The sequence below is a fragment of the Schistocerca americana genome, chromosome 1, assembly GCF_021461395.2.
Source record: "Schistocerca americana isolate TAMUIC-IGC-003095 chromosome 1, iqSchAmer2.1, whole genome shotgun sequence".
In the NCBI taxonomy this organism is placed as follows: domain Eukaryota; kingdom Metazoa; phylum Arthropoda; class Insecta; order Orthoptera; family Acrididae; genus Schistocerca; species Schistocerca americana.
The window spans coordinates 480502485-480528857 of NC_060119.1; the positions used below are offsets into that span (position 1 = coordinate 480502485).

At 41.5% G+C, this 26373-nt stretch overlaps 1 protein-coding gene across 4 annotated transcripts in view; it reads left to right on the forward strand.

The window, feature by feature from the left end:
- Window positions 1–26373, forward strand: part of LOC124604224 (syntaxin-1A) — a 344075-nt gene that overhangs the window by 2781 nt on the left and 314921 nt on the right. For 3 of the 4 annotated variants that reach the window (XM_047136460.1, XM_047136461.1, XM_047136462.1), the window contains exons 3-4: window positions 3253–3408; window positions 4721–4820. In XM_047136460.1, coding sequence (XP_046992416.1) covers window positions 3253–3408; window positions 4721–4820 — 256 coding nt within the window. The remainder of the gene's footprint in view (window positions 1–3252; window positions 3409–4720; window positions 4821–26373) is intronic. The other variant, XM_047136463.1, reaches the window with a different exon arrangement.

Genomic DNA, 26373 nt, shown 5'->3' on the forward strand with positions numbered 1-26373 from the left:
AAGCCAAGGGGGTGAAGTACTGTTTCTTGTAATGCCCTCTCACAGTTTGAAGGTGATGCATAATAGATTTTATGCAGAAACTGGAATTTGTTGTGTATCTTTTGACTCTTGTGGTCCCTAAACAAGCTAGTAATCTCATTGTTGTTCTATGAAAATGACTCTGTTAATCCAGCTTTGTAAAGGTTCCAAGCAGATGAATCACTGCTTGATGCATAAAAAGTAGCAGTTCAGAATATAGCTGTCATAGTTGTGTATTGGATATTTAAGCTGATTTCATGTCATAATCATTTCAAACTCTTTTATATCATGACTGCACTATTTCACTATGTATACCCCTGGTGGGTGTTGTCATAGATATCTCAGCTCTGTATTAGATAAATTGGCAACATAATGAAACTTACACACAGATTCACTGGTAATGCTTCACTGACCAATCTATCCAAGCACAACTAGTGACCCATCCTCATAGATTCACCTGCAAATAATCTCTCCTATTTTCTAAACTCATTAGAAGTTAAAAGCAATGACATTTTTGTACATTATTCTTTCTCCCAGGAGTGGTAGTTCAGCATAGTTGGAATGTGAGCTTCTGAAATTTGGAAGAAACAAGAGGGATACTGGTAGAAGTGGGTCTGTGTGTATGGATTATGAATTGTATCTGCACAGGTCAGTTGCCAGGAAATGTCAAAATACTGCACATTCTTATACAGTGTAAATTATGGAGTCTATGGTAAATTTATGATCATAAGAATAGGAGAAACTAATTGAATGACACCACTTTTACTCTATAAAAGAGCTCTTTTGCAGTAATACATAAAAGCTGTTTTATGCAGCTCCCATTATGCAAACAGAATTAAAATTTCCTGTTAATCAGTTTCTGACTTCATGTGATTTTTAAGTTATTACTGCATCACCTACAGTTACACTGCTGTGTTTTTGAATCAAAAGTGGGAGAAGGAAAAAAAAATATTGAATACACTACTACTTGTAAAGTTTAGTGGTACAATTACATGATTATTGTTGTCATACTCATTACTATTTGTATTCTTTGTACTGATTGTTATATGCTATGTTCTACTCATTCCGTACAACATGTCTACAATAAAAAAGTAAAATGATTGGCCAGATGAGAATATTGTAAGTTAGTGGTCATAGAGAAATTTAAATTCCTGAGGAAGCTGTGTGGCATCTGCCTTTTCATTGCTGCTTTGTTAATATAAGAGGCTGGATTATTCAAATGAGTCTCATGGGTGTACATAAAATCTGTCCTAGTGGATGCTAGGACTTTTTGTATGCAGATAAAGCCCAAATTTGTTTTCATTGTTTAGTGTGAAAATTTGTTGCCTTTTAGTATTCTTCCAATAGCAGCTGTACTGATGTGTTAAGTTCACAACCACAAAGACCAGGCAGATCTCATATACTGATTGACGGGGGCCGACAAGCTTTGTGGAGGGTAATTTTTACAAAAATTGTGTGAAATCAGGGAAGGAATCATTCGTGAGTTCCAAAGTACTACCAGCGGTCCAACTAGCACAATGACTTTGCATAATGAGTGAAAAAGGATGGGGTGCAGTGGTCGTACGGCTCCTCATAAGGCAGACATTCCTGTAGTCAGTGCTAAATGATGCTTGAAGTGATGTAGAGAGCAATGCTATTACAGTGGATGACGAAATGAGTGATTTGGAGTGATGGGTCATGCTATATGCTGTGGCAATCTAGCGGAAGTGTTTGGGTTTGATGGATGCCTGGACAACATTTCCTACATCATAAACCAGCATCTCTGGGACAGTGATAAAATCACTATCTTTGTTGTTTCAGCTCTAGAGTAAGAACAGAGTGCTATTTCTGCAGATGCATTCAGACACCTCATTGAGTATCCCAAGCAGTGTTAAAAGCATAACAGCGGTGATGGGTGGAACATCCCAAAGTAATCTCTATTAGACATGCAGATACTTTCGACCAAATACTGTATTGATCACTGATAGTTACTATTAATTTTTTGCAAAATATTTTGAAGATTTTTAGTCATATTTATGCCTGTTGAGCTGTGGATGATGTTTGGTGCATGTTTCTTGAACTTCTGTGCTGCAGGTTTGTTTCAAAATAATATAATTATTCCCTAGATACCTGTCCTAATAGAAACTATAAACATTATTATGAAAGGAAGTTTTTCTGGGTTTGCTTATGGCGCCATCTGCAGCTGACTGGACAGCTTCAAAGATTTGAGTGGTGTGGTTTGCGGAGTGTGTGTGAGGAATCGCCCACCTGAAGGAAACTTAATTGAAGTGTGTGTTGGGAAGGGTGTTTGAATACCGAAGAGATGACCAAAATGTCTTAAGTATTAGTATGTGATACCAAAAAATGTAAACCAGTCTTCAGGATAAAAATTATACATATGATGAGTAGCACATTGTTCATATTGTCTATCATTTGTAAATACTGAAACAAGCCCCAAGCAGATGCAGATAGCCATTTATAATTTTCACTTATTTTGGCAACTCAAAACCGTACTGGAGAAATAATTTTCATAGCCTGTTTTTCTGTTGATGCATTTTCTAAATTTCATTATTAAAGATATTTTCATGTACCGTTGGCACATGCTGGGCAAACAACTGTGTATTCATGTAAATGCAGTCAGTATGCTCTGAACAAATATTAGTGATGCATTTGACAGTAAACGTTCTTTCTATAACTGGAGTACCAAAGCGAATAATACACTGTCGCTAAGTTACTTTTTGCTTATGTCACTCATATCTGAAACATAAGTCTTTGCTAATTCATGTGTAATCTGATTGTAACATTCTCGACTAGGTGTAATGCTGTGCTGCTTCATATGAAAAACATTATTTACACACAGTGCGTAAATCAGAAAAATCATTGGTCCAGTACTTTATACCACTATAAACTTTGATCTGCATAGACTCCAAAACTGTGTTGTGGTCATATAAAGATTTTAAAATATGTTTTGATATATTTAGTTTGTCATCTCTCAGGACTTTCCAAGCATACTCAAGTGTCTTGCAAATTAACTTCTTGTACATATTTGTATGTTTCTCAAACCACATTATTGGTCATCTGACAATTGATAAAATAATCTTCATTACATTGCTAGATGTTTCATGATGATTTTTGAAGGATATCTATTATGTTGCCAAAAGCAAACCATTTCTTACTTTCAACATGTGTACTCACCATTTGTGGCAACTGAGGTGCAGAAATGGTTTGTCAATGAGCTCATGCTTAATTTTTCAGGAGGCGCAGTCAACTGATCGGGATAGTGGAAATGGAGGTGTTTCAGCATATGTCAGAAACTTGTTTCAGAGCTTGGTCCCTGGTGAATCCTTCAGAAGGTTATACAATCGATCTTCCATGAATTCGTTTTCTGATTTCCATTCATTTTTGTCTAAGGTCAGTGACACAGCAGGTTTACGTATTGATGGGAGTGTCGCTTCAGGAAAGCTTTACTAAACCAGTGCCTAACCAGCAAAGAATGGCTACTAACTCTGTTTCTTCACTTTATATGCCCTAGAATTTAGAAAGCTTTTCCCTAATTGATTTGTGCAATGAAATGTGAGGGATGTTCTTAGCATGCTCATGGCAGGTGTTCTTAAGAAACCTTGTGTAAATCTAAGGAATCTGAAACTTCTAAAAGGTGTGGAATGGGGTGCTCCTATTTTCTTGGCATAAAATGTTGAAGTTATTATTGTTGCAACATCATAACTTGGGCCATTAATCCTATTTCAAGTGTTCATTAGTTTATTATCTGTGAATAGAAGTAGTCTGGTCTTAGAATATCAGCAATTATGGATTGCTGTGTTACATATCCTCAGTGGAGATATAAACCACTATTTTGGTGTCTGAAAGGCAATAGAAGTAAATATTTTCATCGATTGGAAACTTTTATGATCGCCACAAATCTGGAACATATGTATGACATATGACAGTCATGTATATATGCAATTGTACAAACGGAAAAAGAAGTTCCTTAGCAGTGTATGGTTTGCTATGATACTCATCTTCCATGGTGAACTGTTCTGATATTCTAAACAGTGTGTGCTGGCCTTCTGTAAAGCAATCTCTATAGTCTTTCCATCTTATTAGTTGCTGCCTGATATTTCTTATCTTTAATGTGGAACTACCAGGGGGGATTTATGGTGCACCTTCATTAAAGTTCAGAAAATAAGTTTTTCTTCGGGAATTGTCTGTGTGGTGTATGGCTTGTATTATAATTTAATGTTTCACATTTTGTGTATTTATAAATTGCTAAATGAAGTCATATGTTTTTTGAGCTAACATTTTTGTTGTACTGTGATGGAAGTTATGAAAATTACTTTTTCTTAACAAAATAAATTATTTATGAAATTGGTTAAATGTAGTAATTTTTATTTTTGCAAAGACAGGTTTTGTTTTCTCTCTTAAGGGGGGGGGAGAGAGAGAGAAAAAAGGAAATTGAGAATGACTGTGAAACATAATGTAAAGCAGAATAATCCAAAATTTAGATGAAGATGCTCAAAAGAAATGTGTAAGAAAGTATCTGACACTCTACTGTCCACCGAAGAAACTGAGCTTGAATGTATGAGGGATGTAAAAATTTTGGGTTTGCTGCTCCTTGCTCTTGTGTGCTTCAGTTTAATGGGAAATACAAGTTTTACTATGTTTCAGCAAGAAAAGGAAATATCTTTCTTGATGATATTGTAATAACAAATTTTGCCATCTACAGGTGGAAGAGATTCGGGAGATGATAGACAAGATACAAGCCAATGTGGAAGAAGTGAAGAAAAAACACAGTGCCATCCTCTCAGCTCCTCAGACTGATGAGAGTAAGTACTCAAAATCATTATGCTAAAATAAGCTCTGGGGGTGTGCATACCACTTCTCTCCTTACACAGAGAGAATTTAAATACAACAGATGTTGCCAAATATTTTCTTCAGGATTTTCAGTTGTTTCTCTCATGGACGTTACTGGTTTCAAACAAATTTAGTCATCCTCAGGCATGTGCCTGAAATTTGTTTAGTGTAACAATGCAAAGGAAGGAAGAAAGATTAATGCATATATGTACTCATCATGCCAAAGTTAGGGAATCCTGTGTTAGTTAAAAGATAAAAATCGCAGAAATGTTACAGGGTATCGTAGTTAGTTAGTATTACTTCCAGTTTAAATTTGAATGAGATATCAGTTCGTTCATATGTGGTCTTACAGCAACACTCAACTAATTAGTATAAAGTTTGCAAAAGCTAACATTTTCTATTAGCGTCATCATCTTACGCTGCTACAAAATATTTGGTATGTGTAATGTCACACGAAGGCTTGTTGTCTCGTGCTGAAAGATTGAAAGATGCTATAAGCTTCATTGTGTACTGTAACAGTGTGGAAAATCACCAGTATGCAGTTGTAAACTATGTCGAAGACGAACAACTGATTTTGTTTCTTTAAATTGGGAAAGTAACAAAACATTTCATATTATTGGTCTGCATTTCGTAGCCCAAAGTGGCTTTTGGGCTAATAAATGCTGACCAATAATATGAAATGAAAGCACAAGGCATTTATAAAAATGGCCTCATAGATTAGTGTGGATTTGAAACATCAGATACACTTTGAGATGAGAGATCATCATGAAAGCAAGTTATTTATGTGACGAGAAGAAATTGCTAACACGGGCATGACAGTTGCATCTCAGCAAAAACATAATTATCATACAGTGCAAAAAAAATTTGTACAGAATTGACAATGCAGAATGTAGAGGCATAATTGAAGAGCGTGTATGTGATTCTTTAATTTTTTTCATAGCATATTTAATGTCAGCTGGAGATTGCCTGGAAACATTCAAAGTACAATTCATTGTCCACAGAGGCAGGTGGTCACTTAGTAAACTCTTTTTGATCATTTCTTATCCATTGTTCTTCAGTCTGCAGTGTTTACCAAATGAAAATAACAGAAGAGAGGGGGAAGATTTGAAGAAAGGCTTTGCAGGTCACCAGGAATTGATACACTATCACAAGTTTTTCACAGCAATAATCAGTGTTTTGCGTGGGAAATTCCCCATGAAAGTAGTAGCTTTTTCGTAAAGCCTGAACTGTAAATATTTGTGAGAAAGTATGTTGCAAGGCTAGTCAGTATACTCATCGGTTAGTCTTACCTTGTTCAAAGACAATACTGTAAATTGAAGTTTCATATATACTCATTAGTGAGCAGGTGGTTGTGGACGTGACCCCAGCTGCAAGTGTATATTTTGATTAAAATAACTTTGTGATTAACATTTCATGAGTCAAGTGGTAGCTGACAGGGGTTAGCCTACTGCAGCTCGTTCTCGGGGCCCCCCATGGTTGCTGTCGCCTTCTACAGGCACAAGCAGCAGTGGGTTTCCAGGGAATACAGGATCCTCAGGGTGTGGGATGGAACTAGATTGGGCCTGGCTACGTCAGATAAGTTTTCCTGGTGTGCACAATACGGTCTATCACACAATCTTGTGGTATGTTGTGTATGAGTTGGCAACTCCACTCCCCACTACAGATGTGTCAATCACAAAGTTATTTTAATCGAAGCAGCATTTTTTTCTGCTGCATTTTCACAACTTCCTTTGCAGTTGACAGAAATTGGAAGACTTTGGCTATGTATCATTGCTTTCAAATAACGCATAAATGCATTAACACTCCTTGTAGAACATTACATGTAATACCATTCATTTGTGAGAACTGACATTCATATTGTATAAATATGTGTAGTTATGCGAATCTGTCTAATGAGAATGCAGTTTGTGACACAAAACATGTTGACATGTGACACCAGACCCACATTATATTCTGTTGTTAGCTACACTCATTTTCATCAGCAGCAGGTCACTTTAACTCCTCAATAAGGTGTCATCGATAAAAAAACTTGGAAATAATAGTGAATAGGAGGAAAATATTGCTGCACTAGATACCATCTGCCTTTGCGATGGCTCTTATTTTACAGGAAAGAAAGTGAAGTAATAGATGTACTGATATGTAGTCTTAGTTGCACTATAGGGACATAAGAACAATGTAACAACAAACCACGAATCTTGCGGACATAATTGTGATGAAAAATTAAATAATAGCCAATGAAATTGTTTTTGAAGAAAAAGAACGTCTACATATTCACACTGGCAGCTGAAAGCTTGGGTTGGTTGCTAAAACAAATTCTTGGTTGCAATTGGAATGTGAAGAAGAGATAGTCATTAGTCAGTAGCCCTGTAAACAGGATAAGTGTCTTCCTCTATTACAATTAGAACTTACATGTAACCCTCAGTGTTCATTGTTGTTGTCTGTTCTTCTGTATGCCTCATATTGACATTGAGAAACTGGCCCACATCTCTTAGCCATTCTCAGATTGCACCTTCAGTAAAAATAGTGAACAAGTATAGAACTCGGATGCAGTATGTAGGGCATAAATGAGAATATAAAGGAACAGAGAACTTGGTTTTTTATCATTAGTATACCTTTTTATCACTTCATGTAATATAAATGATGGTTTCTGTATGTATGTATGTATGTGTTTTTATGGCAATTTCTAGAATATTGTACAGAGTTCTAGTCCCTAAATTTTCAGATAAATGTCATCAGGCATAACATCAGTTGGGCTATCGACCCTGCAATCTATGGATTTGACATTAATATTAGTCACTTTTGATAAAGGTAACCCCCATCCTGCTGCCTCCTTGGCCTTTAATAGCAGCATTTTTGACCAGGTAGTAAGTTATATGTTCAACAAGTGTGATTGATAATGTTCCTGACCATTCAGAGACATGTAGAAATCTCTCGAAATTTTAATCTGGTTATCATTGTGGGATTACACATCAAATTTTACAAGCTATTTCCATCAGAACCTGTTCTCACATGAAAATGATACATTGAATTAATATCTGACCCTGGTTGACACTAGCATTCTGATGTATACGGAGGATGTTTTCAGCAGTGTCACACATTAAAATATGTAGTACAGAATTTGTAGCAACACAAGACTTGAAAGTGAAATTATTGTAGGCCACTAACACGGTAAGAGCGAAGAGATCTGTGCACTTGAGCAATATGAGAAGCTCCAGCAGCAAACATCAGGCATCTCATTGTTAATGGATAAGTGGCGTAATGTTGGAAGTTCAGGTCGTAGTGTTGCCGCTGGCTGTCATGCCTACAACGTCTTGTAACTTTGTATGGTGCAGGGATAGTATAGTGACTGATGATATTACCGTGATGACATACCATATGGTGGGAGACACCAACCCAACTCCAGTGGCATCCCCTGGTGTCACGTACCCATTTTGGGCGTGCCTATAAATATTGTTGTTATTTTCGATACTAATAACCCCATAAGACTTAATTATTTTTGTAACCATTTTTGAAAGTTGTTAGAACATTTCAGAGCTTAATTGTATGTGGTTGCTGTTGCAATTTTTTAAATACATCTTTCAGTGCAGCGTACTAAATTTCACAACAAATGAACAAGTCAGTGAAGTTGCTCAGATTCTTATAAAAAGAGGCTGCAGGCACAACATGGAAACAAAGATAATGCAGAATACTTTCGTCTGGTTTTGTTCAGCACATTAAAGAGCTGAGAAGCGAAAACTGATAAGCAAGCTCAGTTCCCGAGAACTTTGTGGATCTCATATTGCCCCTTAATGGGGCAAATCCTCCAGGGATTGACACTCTGGATGACAAAGCAACCTGAATGAAGAAAACACATTACCTGATAGCAGAATCATTGCTTGCTGCAGATTTTTATTACTTTATGGCGCGCAGTGATACATGAAAATGAAGGCTGAAGGGATGACACAGCACTTAAAGGACGTGGATGAGTGAATCTGGGAATGCCAAAAAAAAGCTCAGTCAAACTGTCTGAGTACCAGAGCGTACAGAAGCAGGTGGAACCATACAAAGCAGGATGACTTCACATTCTTAATAAGTGGGCTGCAATAAATTGACCCATGTGACGGTACCCAGGTACCTACAGTCCAAACACATACCCCTTAGTCTACAGTCTATTAGTGCATCAAAACAAAAATGTCGCCAGAAATGCAAGAAACCATGACAGGAATACAGCTTATGCCTGTGGGTTTCTAACCCCTTGGATCAAACTCCTTGACCTGAACATAAGCAACAGGGCTCCTCCTGCACTAAAAGTAGTTATTTCTTTGCTGTGAAACCTGCCCTGGTAGTCGAGCAATGCGTGCTTCCGGGATATGGATTAAATATCGTGGTGGCTTAACAAGGGCCAGTGAGCCAGCGAGCCTTGATGTGGTATTTTATGCGCTTTCCTTCATCCGACTAAGTGCATACTGGGTTGGTACCCAGATCAAGCCTTAGCTGTAAGATTTGCAAACATTCAGAAAATGTACTCGCCCTTGAGGATAACAGATGCAGATATATGGGGTAAACAAACTCCTTCCCAGAGGGGAAGTTAGTGCAAGGAAGGGCAATCGGCACCCTCTGCTGCTAATAATGCCAAATCTGAAGTAACATGTCGGCCCCTGGAGATATGGAATGAGGCTAGGACTGTTAACACATTTTAATCCACCTTTAATGTTACTAAATCTTATTCCTGCGAAGACATAAGTGGGAAGGGTGAATTTGCTTCATCAGTTCTTCAAATCTCTGCACAAGTTTGGAAATAGCAGCTCATATCTCCATTTAATTGTGATCTTTGTTTTGTGTTTGTGACCACCATTATAGGAAAATGTACATCACAGAAGTAGTATGTTGCAAAAGGTATCAAAGCTCATGGTGACTTGTGGATACAGATGTTTCATCAAAATCCAAAACTTAAGCAGTGATGATGAAACCTTCTTGATTTCAAATTGGCTCTGAGGAAAAGTGTTTGTAAATTGCTCTCATTGTTCAGTGGTAAGTAATGTGGAAGATCTGTACTGAAAAGATCTTTGATGCTGTTGTATTGATCAGCTTCTTTCTAGAAATTACCCACTTCAGAAAGTTGTCATTGAGTTAAATTAAACTGTCTACAAACACAGGCTTCAATTCTTCACTCTTCTAAAGCCACATGAAGAGCAGGGGAAATGTAATGGACTTTATCATCCATCTTTTTCTTGTGCTATAGTGGTTTCTGAAGGTTGAAATTTTGTCTGACAATTGCAAAATATTGGTCTGTGTACATTGGAGGGATGCATTCAATGAATTGAGTTTTTCAAAGATGCCACAAAGACATGCAGGCTTAAATACATTTACTATCGATGAACTTCCCGAAATTCAAATGTTGTCTTGAACAAGGGAAGAGGAAAAGTTCATTCCTGAGTTCATAAACACTTTTCAAGCTGTTCCTACATGAAAGCCAGCTGGAGTTACTTTAATAAATTAGGGAAATGTGCCCAGATTTGTTGAAAACACCTTGTCTTGATGGCAGATTTTTAATGAAGTTTGCTTGCTACTTGGATCATTGATAGAATAACCTCATGAAGGACAACAGGGCTCCTGCTTTTTGATACCAGAACTTCTTAGTGAATAAAGCAGTGTGTCCAGGTAGAATGAGAAGACTTGTTACGAATTTAAGCTTGCAGTCCGGCTTAGCTTCCAGCCCCTCTAAGACCTCCCTCTGTACACAACATGTGTACAATTTTCCCCGTGGTTCTTTTCATCAACGAAAGAATGCTGTGTTTGAGAGATCTGTTGCTTCTGTTCCAAGACTTATTTTGGTTTAGAAACAATCTTCATGAAATTTGTCATGAGTAAACTGCACATAACTAATTAAATGTGCATAACTGTGGTAATCTGTAGCTTTGTCAAACAGAACAGCAAAATCCCCATTACTGCAGAGTTTTTCGACTAATATGATAGGGAGTATTAAATCGCTTATAGTGTTTCCTGACAAAGACGCACTTGCCAGTTGCTGGGAAGCTGACCCACTTATTGTAATGGATATGGTAACATGTCCAGAGCAGCTGGGCGGGTGGTATACATCAATAACTGGCTGCCGACTAGCTGGTAACGTAGTTCTGCACATAGGGCAACTCAGAAATGAGAAACTGCAAGATGCCGTGCGCGAGGGTGGGAGAGAGGGAGTATTGTCTGTCACACTCTGACATCTCTTGGTTACACTCGGCTTGTTGATCACAGATTCGAGCTCAGAGGAAGATGTGGTTCTCTACTAGTATTACACAGGAGCAAGAAAACGAAGAAAATTATGGATTCATCCGAATATCCGAAGAAATATAACTGTAGAATGTATGTAACAGCCAAGGATGTGTAACAAATGGATTAGAAATTTGTAACTTTTTACAGAATGGTTAATCATTGTGACAGTGATTTGGTGCAGATGATTTTTAGCGCTGAAACCCATCATTATTTTTAATTTGAAAACCCATATATCTTGAGTTATATATACAGAAATGTGGTGGTGGTTCGTGCTCATTTGCATATGTACGCTACTGTGTTTACAGGTATCGGAGATTCGTGGCCTTTCACTGTTTGTTTCCACTTGACAATGTAATTTCACATGAGCCAACGGCCTTGCTGCAGTGGTGACATGGGTTGCCATCAGATCACCGAAGTTAAGTGCTGTCGGGCTGGGTTAGCACTTAGATTGGTGATCATCTGGTCTGCCTAGCACTGCTGGCAAGCAGGCTGCACTCATCCCTTGTGAGCCCAACTGAGTAGATACTTGATTGGGAAGTAGCGGCTCCAGTCATGAAACCTGACAATGGCCAGTAGAACTGTGTGTTGACCATATGCCCCTCCATCTCGATATCCAGTGATGCCTGTTGGCAGAGGATTACATCGTGGCGGGTGGTACAATGGGCCTCTTTGGACGTAGTTCATTTTTTTGTACATTTGCTTCCATTGATAGACCGGTAATTGTATTTTAAACAATATATGTGCAGTATACGACACAAGTAAAACAAAATTCTTTTCCTACTTCACACCCCGCTTTCCCTGCCAAGTCTCTCCTGTAGTAATCTGGAAGCTTGTTGTTGTAGGAAATGGGATGCTCCCGACATCCCGTACAAAGCATAATGTTAACAAACTATGCATTCACCTTCAAATTAAACCAATACAGAGCCATGTTCGAGGACACTTTGCAACTCAGGTCACTTCATAACACGGGCACAGTCACTGACAACTGGTTAGCAACGCGTTGCAAGTGATTGACGAGGGAGTCACTGTGCAGTCGTACTGTGTGTGGAGCCTGTTTAACTACACATGAAGTGATTAGCTGCCAGCTAATTACGAAATCACGTCGGCAGTAAGTTGCTTTTGAGTCGCCCCATGTATGGAGTACCATAAGGCCGGACGCTGCTGGGATCCACAACACAGTTTGGAACCCCTGGCAGCATAACGTGCCTTTCCAAGCGGTATGTTGGGTGGGTGTTCAGAATTTAACATATGCGTGGGTGTTCCGAGCAATTCCGTTAATGTCCGGACACAGAGCTGATGCAGCAAGACCACATGATCAACTTTTAAGGCATGAAGCTTACAAATCCTTTCACTTCCTGAAAGATAATGCCTATCTGAATCTATGTTTGGTGGTGAACGGATTTCTTGCAGGTGAAGATATTTTCCGCATTGACAAGACAGAGAGGTCTCCTGATTTGACCATCAGCAGTGAGTAGCAGATTCTTTCAGATCTACTTCCTTCTAAGAAATGGAGTTCTTGGCCCAGTTCAGAGAGAAAACAGCATTGCTGCCAAACTTTCAGCAGCCTGTAGGCGTGTCCAAAAGAACAGATACTGTGGAAATTTCGACCGATTGGTGGGAGAGGGGGACGTGCGCGGGTAGTCCATGCAATTGTCCTACCACAGTGCCAAGGTGGTGTCGGTGACGGACGCATCTACCTAGTAAGCAGGAGACCTGCTGAACACAACCAACGATTTTGGTATTGTGGAAGAGTATTTGCATTATTGTTATTCCTTACACTTACATTTATACCCCCGAAACAGTGTTACAGTATATGGCGGGATGTACATTAGGTGCTACTACCATTTTTCCTCATTTTTGTTGTGCTCACGATGGGGCGCGGGGAAGAACTACTGTTAATATGCTTCGGTCTTTCTCTTCCTAGTCTTTGTGGTCACTTGGCGAAATTTATGTGGCAGTAATGTGTCTCCTGATCCTTCATGTACCATACTTCGTCGGTATTTTAGCAGTAAACTTCTGTGATGCACACCTCTCTTGTGACGTCTGCCACTGGAATATCACTAGCATCTCCGTGACACTTTTGCACTTGTTAACAAACACACAACAAAATGCGCTGCATTTTTTGCAACCCCCCTTCCCCCCCCGCCCCCCCCACCCCCACCCCCACCCTCTCTCTCTCTCTCTCTCTCTCTCTCTCTCTCTCTCTCTCTCTCTCTCTCTCTCTCTCGTGCGTGTGTGTGTGTGTGTGTGTGTGTGTGTGTGTGTGTGTGTCAGAGCATGGTGAAAGTGAAAATTTCCACAGGACTCGTACTAGAAAACATACTGGGCAAAACTAAAAAATCAATTGTATGTGGTTTCATAAGCCATCTCTTCCGTGATGACTTGCATTTCCTAAGGATTCTTCTAATGAATCTGTGTATATTCTTTTTGTACACCCCACCACTTAATCCTTGGAATGATAGATCGTCAGTTTTATGATAGAATAATAATGGCTCTTTCCACCTATTTGTGCACGAATTTATGTTGAGATTAAACTGAGGTCTTTCCAACAAGCCATTAATTTATGTTAATTGTGATTCATAGCAGTATTGCTAGTTGTACTGTTGAACAGTTGTTGTTACCCACATTGCGTAGGGGTTGACTGAATGCTATGGAGGAGCTCCACGATGCCGCCATGCTGAGCTTTTCCTGTAGTCACACAACCACATCACAATAAGTTTACATCTGTACATAAGTGCCTACACTAAGAGACACAGCATCCATCCATGTTACAGTTACTGCATGTTGAAGACGTTTTCTTCGTTTTGAATACATTTTCACATTAACAAAGGTATATATAAAATCTCCGTGAATAGCCTCCGAAATTTTGTCGTTGGCCTTAGGGTTCACATTGCGTATTTCGTGGGCGCTAATGGCGGTAGTGATTTGCCATAAATTGTCAAACATTTCTGTTTAAGATGCTGTTGTATCCCTAGTGTGCTGCGATCTAAGCTTCAGCTTTCTCTGTAAATTTCAGACGACATGTTCAAGAAGTATGATAGTTTCTTCACTATGCCCACCATCTAAACACAGGTGTAGATATGGGCAGTTGATATGACAACCGCTCTAAATTAAATTTACACTCGACGGAATGAAATGTCTAACACTTGAAGGGCATTTCAGATGGCAGTGCTCACACAGGGCATCAACGGGGACAGCAACATTCAGGTCTCTCGTGAAGAATCTTTTGATGTTAAAGCTCACGTTTAGGGGAGGGGGGGTATAGGTACAGTGACAACACTATCTTTTTATAACATAAAAAGTTAATCTGATTTTGCTGCACTAACAATTTCCCACTCTTGTGTTATCTTGGTCTTTATTCCGTTTCACATTGTTTTCATGACACACTGTTCTTTTCTGTATGGATTTAAATATTTTTTTCCATTGAGTGTTCATCTGCAAGCGAAGAAAGATTTCAGATTTACAATACAGTGGCAGAGAAAAAGCCTGCAGTGTGCATATATAATGAATGAGATGTTTTGGATGTAATGTGGTAACTGGAAAGAAAATAAAACAATCACTTAGGTAATGAAGCCATATGCACTGCTTTATAAATATTAAGTTTGTATTTGCAAGGGTGAGCAGATAAGTTTGGTAAATAAACAAAGGACAAATGTTTGTTTCATTAACAACTCACCTTACTTCTCGACATACTGTCTTTTGAGGGTTATACATATAGTCCAGCGATCTTTCAGGTTCTACATCCCATCGGAAAAATAGGTTGTGCCTGACTCTGCAAAAATTTAATAGCAACTATCACGTCCTCATTTGATAAAAATTTCTTCGCAGCATGCCAAAGTTTCAAGGAAGAAGTCACTCGCAGTTAAGTTTATTGAATAGAATGGATTAGTAACCAATTCAATCCTTTTTTATGTACTTCCGCCATTGGTATAACTGATATACCTCTACATCTATAATCTGCAAGCAACTGTGAGGAGGATGGCAGAGGGTACAGCCCACTACCAGTTATTAGTGTTTCTTTCTGTTCCATTCACATGTGGAGTGAAGGAAGATTGTTTGTTTGAATGCCTCTGTGTGTGCAGTAATTATTCCAGTCTTATCCCCATGATCCCTGTGTGAGTGATACATAGGGGATTGCAGTATATTCCTAGAGAATAACTGTTTAAAGCCGGTTCTTTAAATGCAGAGTCAGGCACAACCTATTTTTCCGATGGTATGTAGAACCTGAAAGATCGCTGGACGTAGGCTCTATGCCAAGGATGTGGTTTGATGGTGCCTAAGTGTTCCAGCTGCTGAACAACATATCCTAAATTGTCTATCCATTGGAATATGGTAGTTCTGTGGTTGCGTATCTTGTCGCTAAGGTATTTTTCGTGAGGGTCCTGTGAATCACTTGTGTATTTGTCCACTATGGGAGATCTAAGACATTTAGTTCTGATGAGCCTGAAGTACTTTAATATTAGTGTTGTCGGTTGTCCCCCTTTGCTGCCCTGCATTATGGAAGGGTAAGCTGTACTGTCGCCTTGAAGAGTTTTAAGTTCGTTTCCGTGTTGAGATTTTTGTCGAGAAAGATAAGCATCAGGACATTTAACATTTTTAATGTCGTCTTTTTTTCTTCTTAATGTTTGTTTTTGAATATAAGTCCTTTGCCGAGCCATACACAGAGGTACTTAGAGAGTCTTCCAGGGTGTCTTGTCTTCTTTGATCAAAAAGTTCACGACCAGTATCGGCAGTTTCTTTGTAAATGACTGCTGCAGTTTTGTTTAAAGTCAGTTCAGTTGTCTCTGCATGCGCGCAGTCAGCTGCAATATAATAGGACTTGTGGTTAAGAAAGCCACGTCATCGGCCTAAAGACTCGTGGACGTATTGTTCCAATGGCACGCCGTTAATATAAATATTAAACAATAGCGGCAAGACAGAGCCCTGGCGGATGCCAGCGATGGGATATTTCGTGCCGCACGTCTTCCGTTCAAGGTTAAGGAAGAGTTATCGGTCGTGTAGGAAGCGGAACGTATCCAAAATGTTCACATAAGTCCTGAATTGATGTATTGGTAAGAAGCTTCTCCAGCAGGTGAAGGCTCCAAACTCGACATAAGCTTTTTCTGTATCCACGAAGAAGAGTTTAGAGTTGGACCTTTTAAAATTGTACTGGATAAATTCAGTGACCCGAATGAGCTGAAGTGCCGCAGTCAACTTGGCCTGAAACCTAAACTGCTCTTGGCGTATGATGTTGTATTGTTTCAGTTGAGCGGTGACCCTGTTAAGGAGCTTCGCTCCAGTTCTTTTCCCATAGTAGGCAATAAGCTTATCGGGCGATAGATGCTGCTTGGGAATGATCTTTCCCAGGCTTCTGAATTGGGATAACATGAGCTATCTTTCACGTGTCCAGCAACTTGACTGTGACGTCGCCTTCCATTCAGTTAATGCCCCAATGAATCGGCGTTGAGTTAATTGTAAATCGACGCGCTTGTGATAACAGCGAGCGATGGTGGCCTTTTGCCAGTGCGTCCACACACACACACACACACACACACACACACACACACACACACACACACAGGGTGAGGGGGGGGGGGGGAGAGAGAGAGAGAGAGAGAGAGAGAGAGAGACTGGTAGGCGCCTTGGCGGCGCCACGGCTGGCCCACTTGCCGCAGGAATTTACTGTCTGCTAATTGAAAGCGAAGCGCGAGCGACCCGTAAACAGCAGACAGCCGCCGCGGTGGCGGCGATCGCATGTCGCAGCCCACTGATGGCGGCATTTAATTTTCCCCGCGACGCTTCGCTCGCTTTCTGTGTGGGCGGACGTTGGCCGGGCTGGGGCGTGCTGCCAAGTAATTTGGAGGCGCCCTCGTAACTCGCAGCGGCTGCGGCCGCAGAAATAATTGCGGCGCTCCGTTCCTCTTGACCCGGCGCGGCGCCGCCACGGGTGGGCAGGGCGGCGGCGGCGAGGGCTGGGCAAGAGTGATAGCTACCGCCCCACTGACTGACTGCCGAAGGCGCGCTGCACTCACTGCGGGCGGTCGCCAACCCCACGCAGATTAGAGAAGGTCGAAGAACGGTCCATTCTAACACAAATTCCGCCACTTGCCCTTGAGGTAGAAGACCGCAGACATACGAGGGTCGTTAAAACAATGTGCCCCTCCATATTTTTTACAGCGCCACATAAACTAGTGTGCAAAACTTCGAAATGAAAGGAACACACGCATGAGGTATCACTATTCGATCAAACTTAGACCTTACATTGAAATAACGGCTGCAGTATGCTGAGATGACAAAAGTTATGAGATACCTCCTAATGTCGACCTTCTTTTACTATGCGCCATGCAGCAACTCGACGTCGCATGGACTCAACAATTCGTTGGAAACCCCTACAGAAATACTGAGCCATGCAGCCTCTGTGGCCGTCAATAATTGCGAATGTGTTTCCAGTGCACGATTTTGTGCACGAACTAACCTCTCGATTATGACCCATAGATGTTCGATTAGATTCATGTCGTGCGATCTGGCTGGCCACACCATTCGCTCAAATTGTCCAGAATATTATAAAAGGCAATTGCGAACAATTGTGGTTCCGTGACCTATCAAATTGTCATGCACAAAAATTCTGTCGTTTGGGAACATGAAGTCCATGAATCGCAGCAAATGGTTTGATACCCGAACATAACCATTAACAGTCAGTGATCTGTTCAGTTGGACCGGAGGACCCAATGAACCCCATGTAAACACAGCCAACACCATTATGGAGCCGCCATCAGCTTACACCGTGGATTAACAACTTAGGTCCATTGCTTCATAGGATCTCCGCCACACTCGAACCCTACGATAAGCTTACCCACTGAAGTCGGTACTCATCCGACCAGGCGACGGTTTTCCAGTGGTCTACAGCCCAGCCCAGGAGAGGCGCTGCAGGCGATGTCATGCTGCTAACAAAGGCACTCGCATTGCCTTTGGGCCCATTAACGCCAAATTTCACCACAGTATCGTAACGCATACGTTCCTCGTACGTCCTACATGGATTTCTGTCGTTTCACGCAATGTTGCTTGTCTGTTAGCATTGACAATTCTAAGCAAACGTCGCTGCTTTCAGTCGTTAAGTGAAAGCCATCGGCCACTGCCTTGTTCGTGGCGAGAGGTAATGACTGAAATTTGGTACGCCCGGCACACTCTTGACATTGTGGATTTCGGAATATTGAACTCCCTAACAAATTCCAAAATGGAATGTCCTTAGCGTCTAGCCCAACTACAATTCTACGTTCAAAGTCTGATAATTCCCGTCGGCGGCCATAACCACCTTGGAAACCTTCTCACATGAATCATCTGAGTACTAATGAAATCTCCACCAATGCTGGTTAACAAGATTACCGTATTCCCAAGAACAAGCAGCTTTCACTCAGTTAATACTCGGCAGAAATCAAACCTGCATTTGGATTGGACTCACCTAACTGTTGTGCAGAAAGGTGTGCAGTATACTGCTGTAGCCGCGCGAAGTTACTTTGAGTGTGTAAGCTTAGGCACCGATGACCTTGGTCCCATAGAACTTACCACAAATTTCCAAATATACTGCTGCATCCATTTTCAGTAAGCTACCACTAGAATTTAAAAATTTTAGCAGTACCCACGCGCTTTCAAATCGGAACTGAAGAGTTTCTTCATGGGCCACTCCTATTCTGTCGAAGAGTTCCTTGAAAAATTAAGTTGATTCTTGTTGTATTGATGATTGCGTTTACTTAAACTTATGGGTTGGCTTTTTTTCGGGTTCTTAAATATTTTATTTTTATCTGTTATTACTTTTATGCTGTAATTTCATGTACTGACACGTTCCACGACCTTGGAGATTTACTCCTCAATTTGGTCCAACGGAACTCGACGTGTAAATAAATAAAATGCTCTACCACTTTCATACCTTATGTTAGCGATAGTATCGCCATCTGTATAACGTCGATATCGCTAGCCCATAAGTTTTGCCACACCAGTGTATAGTATAGAATGTAACTGAAAGAAATACCCCATAAGATGAGTAGAAGTAACACTTTCATTCAAAGGCAATAATTACACTGCAGTGACCGCGATATATGATGGTTTCCTGGACGTTTAAAAAGGATGGGACATGGTTGTCAACGGGGTGTGTGGTCACCATGGACGGCAGTTCATGCTCTGCAACGTGCTCCCATGCTGGATGCTAGGTTGGTAAGGAGTTGGTGGTAGGGCGTTCAGTTCCTCCACCAGCGTGGTCAACTGTTGGATGGTCGCTGGTGCACTTGGACGTGCTGCAGTACGTCTCCCCAACGCATCCCGCACGTGCTCGTCGGATTTGAGCTTTCGACCGTGCTCCACGAAGTGAGTTCGGCCTTCCTGGCAGCGATGTACTGCACGCTCGACGAACAGCGCTCTGGCCCGCAGGTGGCAAAATTCGGGAGGCTCTACTAGTTTTACACCAGCCGCAAGGGTCCACTTGGTATTTTCATATTCGTTTTCGACGATAGTTTGTTGACAATAATACTAGAGACGACCAAATATCCTGAACAGTTTGAAAGTTGACATGTGGGTACAATGAAGCAACTATCGGATGTGCAGATTGGTGCCAACGAACAATTGAGACTTCTGTACTTTGCCCACAATGTTTCTACAAGGCTAGTTCAGAAACTAGATTTTGAAATGAAGAAAGAAATTCTTAAGACGTCTATTTGCGAAAAGTGTTATGCATTCGCTCGTCCAGCAAAAACGTTCATGATACAGTCAAAATAAATCAATTGTAACGTGCTTATTTTCGCAGTACACTTCCCTGTTACAAATAGCTTCCAATTGTTAACAACTTACAATCGCAGCAATCACTTGATTTGAGAAAGACGGACCGAAACTTGCCACATTATGCCGTGCTGCAAGAAAGCGCCGCGAAGCACGGGAATAAGTACACGGGCGGTAGGTAGCAGATAACGGCACAAGGAGCAGCCCGGACAACTGGCTAAGTCGGGAGAACGGGCAGGCCAGTCCATCCGCCAAATATCATCTCGTTCGGAGAGCTGCTCCCCACTCGTTTTTCGATGCGGTCGCACATTGCCATCCATAAAAATGCAGTCAGGGCCACATTTATCGCAGAAGGGACGCGCCCGGGAAGGTGTATAGTATGACAAGGTTGACCGTTGAGTGTACAGTGTTTTATGTTTGCTCACACGATAACAACTGGACCGCCAAAGCAATGATGTTCGCCATTGCCGGACGCACCAGATGTAGCAAGAGATGGGAAAACGTAATGCACCCAGGAACATCACCGGATACCATAGGTTTGGTGGCATAGTGTTGCATGGGCGTACTGACCTCTAAAGCTTTGAACAAGGTAAAGTCACCAGTCAGCGTTATTGTGACACTGTGTAGGGATACTCGGTGAATGAAGCTGGCCCGCCTGACGTGCCGGTGTGGCGAGCCGTTGGCAGCCGACACGTCGCAGGCGTCTGTGCAGCCCGTGGCACTGCAGACAGCGCACCACCTTTTGCAGGCCAACCTGTCGGCTCACCAGCCGCTGTGTTGTTCGCAGCAAGTGCCGCTACAGGCGTGTGCTGCGACACGTCTGCCGTCTGCCTGCAACGTCAGAAAAAGCACGGGGAGAAGATAAGACTTCGTAGGCATTCGCGGCCATTAAATTCCCAAAAACTTCTAGTTTGCAGACCGATCAGCGATGTGAAATGTAACAACGTTTCGGCCTCCATTAGGGGCTAATAGACACCCTTATGAAGGGCACCAGCAATAGAAGCCGTAACGTTGCTCTATAACTCAGAAGAAATCTTTGACGATATTAAAAGTATAACTTTGATGTGACGTACACTTAATCCGTCATGCCTAACATGGATCAGCAGATTCTCACATCGTGATTATCAGCGATTCCACCACACGACAGTACAGTGCCTTTAATTTTGTCAAGGAATGCTTGATTTCTGACTTCGGAAAGTAAGATGCGTAATTTTAAAAATCTGTCAAGGTTAAAAATAATCCGCAACTGTTATTGTTTCACATGTTCCCCTAAAGATAAAAAGTACCTATGTGCATATGTACGCGTAACTTCAAAGCGTTACGAAACTTTCTCTCGCCGGCTCATCCCCCCCCCCCCTTTTCCACGCCCAGTCTCTAATGGAAGAAAGATTATCGCTAACTACATTTCCGCCGTCAGAGATGACGTTTTAATTTCTTACTTCTTCACTGCTAACTCTCTTCGCTACACATTTTGCGGACAGTACTCACATGTATCACTGAATGTACCTTTTCATGCAAAATTGTCATTGTACGACACACAGTTCAGGAGGTACGGTATCATAAACATTCAGCTGCATGAAAACGAAACTGCAGGGCGAAATTCGCTAGAGATACTGCCGAAATATGTGTACAAATACGTGTGAAACGTATAAAATATATGTGAAGATTGTATACGTGTAAAGCTGCGAGTATGAAGTCTCCTCTTAAACCCCCGGATAGATTTCTACCATACTTGGTACACGTCTTACTATCTAGAAAGAAATACTGTTTGCGTAAGTACCACCAAACTCGTATTGTGGGGGGTGACGGACAGAAAAGGTTGTGGGAAGAAGAACAAGAAGAAGAAGAAGAAGAAGAAGAAGAAATGGGCACAGATAGGGGGAGAAGTTTAGAGGGAGGGGGTGGAGGCTATGGACAGAGGTAAGGGGATGAGGAGACGGTCAGAGAAAGGGTGGAGGAAGAAGAGGAGGAGGAAATGGACTATGAAGGATCGGAACAAATACATATCCGGGCAACGCCGTGCAGTCATCTACTTCGGGATGAAACGTATGGATAGACAGGCCTCACAGTGAAGCTCGATGGAAACGGCAGATAATTTGCCCCTTAATTGATCGAAATAATATACCCGGATACTTTGCAGACGGACGCAGAAAGTAAAGTTGCAGTCACAGTGGCACCGATAACGGCCGCCAGATGCTGTTGCTAGACGTTGCCTGACGACATCGGTCGACAGCTTTGTCACAGTGCATTCGATCTCCTTCGCCAATTTTCGGCGGGATCAAGGAGTTTAGGTTACAATATATTCTGTCAAGGAACTTAGAATATAACCATCTACTTTACTTAGACAAGTTTTACGAATAGATGAGATGAAGAGAGAAACGTTCTATTACAAACTGGAGATATTTGTGGTGACGGTGGAAAGCAAAACTGCGATCCTGTAAATCCAACAAAACAGACATCCGTCGATTCACCTTCAGTGGCTGTAAATCAACATACATGTCATAGAAAAACATAAATTTTAGAATAAGGTACTCGGAACACCTAAAACACTGAAACGTGGGAGCACATACACCACATTTGCAAACCACCTCATACAACAGAATCATCACCATCCGGACATTAAACGCCCTTAGGAAATAGTAATAATTTGTAGACAAGTAATGCTCAACTACATCCACCCAGAAATGGTCCACTAAAATACCTGTACACCTAAGACATGGCACCCACCTCACTCGAGCAAACGGTTTTTTGTAACTTACGCCTAAAATTTCTTGTAAAGACGGCCTGTTTTGGTTTCCTGTAAAGCTGCGATTTCAATCGATAGATCCCAAGCCATATCCCGAATGATATTTCACACCATCCTATAGTTATCAGTTCCTCATATTCCATATTTCGTGTGAGAGAACGTCGGCCGATTCGATCCAAGAAAACTGATTGAATTCTACCGACCGTCGCCCGAAGTCTGTATGTTCGAGCGTTGATATCGGTTGCAGAGACTACGCGCGTACTGGCGTACTGATCTGAAAAGATAGACTGTCTTCGGCCGATGTTGACAGTCTGTTGGTATTCTCCAATGCCTGTGCCACGGTGGCCGCAGCTCAGTGGAACAGAAAGTACAGTATGGCCCTAAGGAACTCGGCGGGCAGGGGAAGCGACGGACCGGCGAAGTGCGTCGTCAAAATGGGCGGGCTGACAATGGGACCTGCGCCGTGCTTTACTCTAACAGTGACCTGGATGGTCTGATTTATAAGTGTAACCTGGAGTTGTCCGCAGCTCATGGTCTAGTGGCTGCCTCTTGATCACGGGGTCCCGCCCGGGTTCGATTCCCAGCCGGGTTGGGGATTTTCTGTGCACCGGGACTGGGTGTTTGTGTTGTCCTAATCATTTCATTATTCGTCACCGTTGCTAGATTGGATTTTAAAAAACTGGACTTTGTACGGGCGCTAATGACTGCGAAGTTGAGCACCGTACAAGCCAAATGTCACAACCTGGAGTTTTCATTGTTCCCTCGACAAACGCAAGAAGCGCAAGGACACTCGCCGTGAAGCAGATACCGTTGAGAGCTCAAAGTTTCCTTGCATATTACTGGTTCCTATCCGTACCCAGCGCCGCGCTTTGACTCGTTGCGTTTACTTCCTTCTACTTCACATTCTAATGAGACAGTTATTTACAAACAGTCTTTCCCACATCACAGTAAGTTTTCAGATATTAGAAGGCATTAAAAACATTTTTGTAGTATCACGGCAATCGTGCTTTGTCTAGAAGTGCCTAACAGGACCATAATCAAGTAACCCAAGAGATTTCGAAATGTTCGCTTAAGTAGCCTCTATTAGGTACGTTTACGGATATCGGAAGTAACACGTTCTGAGTCCTTCTTAGATGACTTCCACAAATCGACGTAACTGAAATTAAGGCAGTTGCACGAATTATGTTTATCATCGTAGACGCGGCATTTTTACAGTGATTACTAATCAAGCATGACGCTGGGTACGTACAACTCGTGCATAAAGTCAAATACTGTTTTATTAAGGAAGATTCAAGCTAAGTATATGGTTACTGCTGCGTTTGCAACACGGCGCACAGAATTATTGCGTTAACTCCCCCTGCGAAAGCACTGTGCAGATACTGCATCTACGCCATGTCTTTTGACGTCTTCGTAGTAGATGTGCGAGAATTCGTCTGTGGAGTCACTTACAAGTGGGTGTGAAGTACATTCTATGGTTGCGTGGATAGCCTAATTATGTACCAGCTGTTAAAATCATTAAGGTTACCGTTTTCATAGTCTGAACAGTGTAATTGTAATCTTTTGGGTTGTGAACGTACTTGCGCGGCTGTTGTTGGGATGCTACGGAAATAAGGCTGTAACTTCCACGAAAGCTCGAAAACTCGTTTATGAGAATAAATGTTTTAAAAAGTGACTCGTTGCAGTTTCCTTTATATGTACATATAATATAGTCTCGGGTTCTAGAACACCCACAATGTTTAACCTTACTCTAACAGCTGGTAATCCATCGAGGACAGCGGGACAGGGGCCGGACATGAAGTAACTGAGTAACTAAGATTGAAGCCAACAGCTGTATTGTAATTCAACGGCGTTCGTTTATATCGTGCTACCAATTTCGACGCTAAAAAGCGTCATCTTCAGGCCCCAAGCATAATCTGCCATCATCGCACGTCTTTGTCAGTGTGGTTCGCACGTTGATGACAGATTACGCTTGGGTCCTGAAGATGGTGCTTTTGGGGGGCGAAACTGGTAGCATGTTTTGAATAAACGAAGTTGAATTACGGTACAGCTGTTGGTTTCAATTTTAATTAGTCAAGTACTTAATCTAACTAGATGTTGAGGATGTACGCCATGTATGCAATTGCACTCTTTTAAATTGTGACTGCTTTTTTGCATATATACAATTGTTAGGTTATTCCTGATGTTAGCGAATCGAAATATATGAAATAGACTAACTTATGGACATTTTATCCGCAAAGAGTTAGCAGTCCTGTCAACTGTATAGGAAACATGTTGTCGTGGAACATAGCAATAAAGTAATATTGTCATTACAAAAGTGGAACTGTGGTAAATCCTGGTTGAGCGCTATCTTATGTACCGAAGAGAAAGTGGCTCTGTGTTCTCTGCATCCATTGTAAGACGTAATTACTCTGTGAAGATTGTTTCATATTTCAGCACTGTGCTAGAACAATTGACTTCCCCGAACTACTTGAAGCAACTGACGAGAGAATAAAATTCGTCTTCCGGAGGACGGGCGAAAGTCCGTCTGCTGTGCAGACTAGCGACAGGACAGGACGGGACAAGGTAACTACAGGCGGCGCAGGCAAATTGCTCCGTCGTCGGCTCTTTATACGGCGGGCAGCTGCTTTGTCGCCCGTACGGGCAGCCGTAAAATGAGACAGCGGGCGCAGAATGGCTCGTTGGCAGGATTATTCCTGCATCCCGCCGCCTAACTGAGATTTGGGTTGCTTTTACTGTCGGCGTTATTTGAAATAACTGAAAGGATGAGCGGTAATACGCCCCGCTGGTGCTCTTTATAAAACTTTCAAATTTTCAGAAGCGGGCAGACTGCTTAATCATCGTACATCCAACACTGTAAAACTTTGATGCAGCCACGTACTTTTAAAAAGTGCCCAACTGGACATAAATACGTACTTGCTGTCTGGTAAATGCCCAAGATAGATATCATACTTCACTGAAGTAAATCACTTCCCTTTCCAGGGTATACAGAGGATGTTCCAAGAAGAATGGTCAACATTCACTGATATGACAGGAACGATCATTCGAAGCAAAAAAAGTATTTAACATGAGTTCTAAAATGTATACATTAAGAGCTATGAGTACTACTTGTTGGTCTTCGATTGTGTGAAACATCTGTTCTTCTCAACAAGTACTCATAGCTCTTAAGGTATACACTTTAGAGCAGATCTTTACTGGACTTTCATGATTTATTCGTCCATACTACTTTCAAAATACGGAAAGCCAAGAGCTTGCAATAGAAGAGATTTGTTTCACAATATCGAAGATGACGTGCTCATTGGTACCCAGTCACCCATAGATTTTCCTGCTTGTGTCTTTATAAATCCAAATTTGTTCACAACTCATGCCGTTATAAATACTTCAGCTTTGACTGTCGTCAGGCTATGTCTGTCTCTCGCGTAAGCGTAGATCCTTCTGAAACTGTGATTCTCAAGAGGTCCCGTTCACTGAAAACCGCAACGCTCGCAATATTTGCGACACCAGTATTTTATTCGGTAAATACTCAGCAAGTTGGCGTAAGGAATTGTCGAAGGAGCGAGTTTCACTCCACTACACAGGCATATGGTAAGTTTTCTCCGATTCAAATAACGTAAATCTGCTAAAGATAATGCTGGTCAAGTAGACAACCCAAATTCTGTGCTACTCATCAAGCCCCCTGTAATGGCCTCGACGTACATAGGAACATAAATCTTTATCTCCCTTCTCCCGCTCATTTGTGAAGACACCGCAGAAGACGGGATTCATAGCGTGCCTAAATGAGAATA